Genomic DNA, 4,785 nt, shown 5'->3' with positions numbered 1-4,785 from the left:
CACACACAAATACACAGACACAGATGTATAGAACAACGCGCAGTTTTAGAAGATTTTTTATTTATTTTCGTGTTGACAGCTCAACACACACACGCACACACACACACACATACACACAGAGAGCGAGAAGCTGTGGCAAACAATTTGCAACGTCGCACTCAACATGAAGTGTTGCGGTTTTTTACTTGTTGTTGTTGTTGTTGTTGTGTGGCATGTTTTATATTTTTAGAAATTGTTTTTAGTTGCATGAGTCGCTTTTGTGTTTGGAACAGCAGCAGTAGCAGCTGGAGTCAACTGGACGCTGCAGACGTAGGCGTGGCTGGCGTTGATGACAGATAAGACACATATTGTGAAAACTTTTCAAGCATGCACACACAGACACACACACACACACACACACACACATACGGCACAGCTGCTTCATGCAATTAAATAACATAGACTCTCTCCATCTCTGTCTCTAGCCCTCCCTTTCACTCCTTTAACGAACAGCTCAAAAGTATGCAACACTTTTTGATACGTCTTTATTAATTGGGCCAGCACACAGCAACCCACACACACACACACACACACACGCACACATACACAAAGATTCACAGAAATTTAATTAAAAATAGCATCTAACCAGTTGTCGCCCTCAGCGCCGCAGCGCTCAGCAACGGCTTCGTATTGCAGCAGCCACAGGGCGTATTCGGCGGCGCCAACGGGTCGCAGCACAGCTCACACTGCTCCTTGGCCAACGTCGTGTTTTGCGCTTGAGGTGAGCTAATTAAAAAAAAAAAAATGCATTTCAACAGCAAATCAATAATAATAATGAAAAGCACAAAAGCATAACGGTAAAGTAAATGCTATTATGCTTGATAGCTGTTTGCTTACGTAGGCTGAAAACTGTTGGCCAAACTTCCAATTGGCGGCGCAACACCAATGGCTGCTGTTGTTGTGGTTGTTGTTGTCGTTGCTGCTGCTGTAAGCGGCGCCAATGCGATTTTTGGCGATGTTTGTAAATATGTGGTGTATGATTGTTGTTGTTGTTTTTGAATTGGCAGCTGAGCGAATGGCTGTTGTTGTTGTTGCTGTTGCTGTTGCTGCTGCGGCAGAGATGTCGATTGTAGCTGCTGCTGTTGCTGCTGCTGCTGTTGCTGGCGTACATTGACGCCATTGTAGCCGTGCAATATTTGAGGTTGTTGACTTGGCAGCTCCACAAAAAAGTGTTGCTGCTGCTGCCCCCGCGTCTCCTGCCGCTGCTCCTGCTCCTGCTGCTGCTGCCGCTGCTGCCCCCGCTGCTTGTGCTCTGTCTGCCAATTTGGCATAGTTTGCTTCAACAATTGCTGGAAGAACGGCGCCAGCTCTTCGCTATCCCTGACTTCTTGCAGCGCCGTTGCCTTAATAATTTGTGCTGGCGCACGTTGTACGGCCGCATGATTTGGCAACTGTGCTCCAGCGCCAGCTCCAGCGCCAACTCCTGCCACATTATAGATTGTCGGCGCTAAGCTGCAAGTAAATGGCTGCTCAATAGATTGACCTCTTTCCAGCACTTAAGCCCATAGGCGACCTACTTTCGGGCCGTCAACGTCGACGGCTGTTCAAACAGTTGCTGTTGAGCCCCGATTGTGCTCAAGCAGCAGAGCACAGCCGAGCTCAGCAGCCATGTGTGCGAATCGAAAAACATTCTGAGTACCAACCAACAATAATCTATAGAGAACCAGCATCTCCCAAGCACCGACACACACTGACAGCGGCCCAAGCGAATCATACAGTTATGTAGAAACCTGATGGGGCAGCACTAACTAGTTGTTCGCCATAAATCGGGCTTTGTTTGGTTGGTTCTCTATAATCACATACATATTTTCGGCATTTAATTTTTAGTACTTTTTTGTATTTGTTTATTTGGACATTAATTTGTATACATAATCATTGACTCTCTCATAAATATGCATACAATTATTATAAAGTGCGAACAAACTGATTTGCATAAATTTGTGGTGAGGTCTGTAATACAGCAACAGAAATGCCCGAAAGCCGAAAGCCTGATTAAATTCACATAATTTAAATGGCTTATTATTGTTAATAGGTAAATATTTAAATACCTTAAATCTTGAACGCTTCTGCATTGTTGAGTCTATTCAATTATTGCGAGTGTTTGGCAAATAGCCGCGCTCAGCTAGCCAATAGTCCATAGACATCATTAGCATAATTTGTTTATGCAAATTATTTGACTTTTAATATACCCTGTAAACATTTGAGATGTATGAAAATTAGAAGTAGGCGTGTCCATATAAAGCATATACATCAGCTAATTTGCCATTTTGTTAAGCCTTTCCTTCTAGGAAATCAATTCAATTCCTTCTCAAATTATGTGAAAGTGCGAACAATGTCTTTGACTTAAGATTAGATTAATGAAAGTCTCATAGTCTCTATTGAAAGATTCAGGCTATCCAGAGTCCAAGTGGCAATCCCTCTATTGTCTGCCCTTTCTCACTTAACTTAAGCCTATTGAGGTCCATTTTCGATTTTATAATAACACATATCCATTGAATCACTGTCAAACTGTCCAAAGCACTCACCAGCTAATAGCTGTCTTATCCTTTGATGCTCTGGTCATGCGCTTCAGCATGCAGAGTCAATCTGTTAAAAGGGCAATTGCTGTTGGCCATCTTTCACACATAGATAACGCAGCTCTTAGTCGCTCATATTCGTGTCTGTGTCTGTGTGTGTGTGTGTGTGTCAAATGTTTTTCCATTAAATTACATGCATAGCCAGTCTGCCACAAACATGGAGCAGCTCACAGCTCACAGCTCAGGCCCACAACTGGGTCGACCACCAAAGTCATGAAATTTAGTGTTGGCGGCATAATTAGACCATCAATTGCGGAAAACTCATGACAGTCATGAATGGGCGTTTGTGTGAGGCGCCTAACCGCAGAGTAACAGGCCCGACACACTCACACACACACACATACACACTCGGATAGCAATGGCGAATAAAGTAATATAGCCCAAAAGCATAAACTCATCAGCGTCGGAAATGCTGACAACGAGTGCGAGCAACAGCAACAACAACAACAAGATAAGTTGGCCAAAAAGCTGTTGTCGCTGGCCGTCACTTTTGGCCGACTGTTGCTTACAGCTGTAATGTTGGGATAATGACAGCAGCAGCAACAACAACAAGTGCGACAGGCACGACTCGAAAATACCCAGTAATCTGAGTGGAAAGAGAAGGGAAGGAAGAGACAGGCAAAGAGATGGACTGGAAGACAATGAAGGCAAGAGAGAAAGACATATTATATGACTCATCCACTTAGAAATCCACTTATACTATAAATACTTCTAAGAATTAAACTAAGCATCGATGGGCGATAGAGCGAGAGCGAGAAAGAGGCAAAGAAGCAAATAGACCGGAAGACAAGGAAAGACCCTAAAGACAAAAGAAGAAGACAAGCATATGATTCATCCAAACACTTCTGAGCATTAGGCAAGGTGAAGAAGGAGAAAGAATAAAGAAAGAGAGAGGGAAAGAAATACCCAAGACCTGACTATCATTATTGTATGTATATACACTTTTCTAAATCTAGTTTTTCAAGTCATTCATATTAATCGAAAAAAGAGAAGACAAAAAAGTCGCTTTGGCTAATGAATTTTAATAAGAATATTTATACTTTTAAGATTCTAAATCAAAGTCTGTCAGATGAATGGAAAGTCCACAAACAGGCGGTTAGACAGGGACAACAGAGATGCAGATGCAAAGCAGGCAGAAGAGGAAAGAAGCATGCCTCTAATAAGATCAAAGTGAAAAGATAAGCAGAACAATAACAAACAGGTAATTAGACAGAGACAGAGACAGGAAGAAGGCATAGAGAGAGAGCCACACAGAGGCCACCAGAAAAACACACAAATAAAGAGACATGCCCGATAAGCTAGGCTTATATAGACTATAGTCTTAGGATGTGAGATTTTAAGAATGCATACAGAGATATAGATCTAAATAGAGATAGATTAGAGAGGCAGATAGATAGAAAGATAGATAGATAGATAGATAGATAGCTAGTTAGTTAAGTAGGTAGACAGATAGACAAATAAATAACTTGACAAATATATTAGTTATTATTTTTATATTAAATTATATTTTTTTTTTATTTTGTTGTGCTTAATTTCCCTTGAACATTTCTTAATCATATTACACTTGTGCATATGGATCACACAGATCAGCTAATTTAACTCAACTTCTCAAACCCAAATACCCATTGAAAAGCAATTGCACTGGGTATATCACATAACAAGTGCAAGCCAAAATGCAAAGCACAAATGCTACTTTTGTCGCTCATAAATATTCACTTGAATATATTCAGCGTATTGTTGTTGTTGTTGTTGCTGAGTGTTGGTTAGCCTGACTGACTGCATGGCTGGCTGGTTGGCCGTCTGGTTGGCTGACTGTTTGGCTTTGTGTTCGCTTTCATTTTCAGTTTTTGGCCAAAAGGCGCAAAAGTGTGAAAACGTTGACCATTTGTGTGACTATTTTTCGGTGACTGGCAGCGGACTGTGAAAGTTAAGCACATAAATTCTATGGAAATTTTGTGACTCTGGAGCCAAAAGGAGCGAAATTAAAAGCACATTGCCCCGCAGCCACAGGCCCGGCCACAGCCACAGTCAAACACTGAACAGCGAACAGCGAACAGTGAACAGTGAACACCCAAAAACACTTACAAATACGTCGTATGTGAAGTGCTCTTTTTAGTTAAATTACACGCTCTAATCCACAAGTTTGCGAGTGGAGAGCCCGTCCAACCTG

The 4,785-nt window shown here is 41.9% G+C and overlaps 1 protein-coding gene across 1 annotated transcript; it reads right to left on the bottom strand.

The window, feature by feature from the left end:
* Positions 1–500: 500 nt before the first annotated feature.
* On the bottom strand, positions 501–1,765 carry LOC108657824 (uncharacterized). The gene is made up of 3 exons (XM_030382549.2): positions 1,557–1,765; positions 877–1,491; positions 501–765 (listed from the first exon to the last, which is right to left on the bottom strand). The coding sequence occupies exons 1-3, from the start codon at positions 1,751–1,753 to the stop codon at positions 621–623; spliced, it is 957 nt and encodes a 318-aa protein (XP_030238409.1). The 5' UTR covers positions 1,754–1,765; the 3' UTR covers positions 501–620.
* Between the last annotated feature and the right edge of the window lie 3,020 nt (positions 1,766–4,785).

Source organism: Drosophila navojoa, chromosome 2, assembly GCF_054131105.1.
Source record: "Drosophila navojoa isolate 15081-1374.11 chromosome 2, UAZ_NAV_1.0, whole genome shotgun sequence".
Lineage (NCBI taxonomy): Eukaryota > Metazoa > Arthropoda > Insecta > Diptera > Drosophilidae > Drosophila > Drosophila navojoa.
This window is presented reverse-complemented; position numbering and strand designations above follow the sequence as displayed.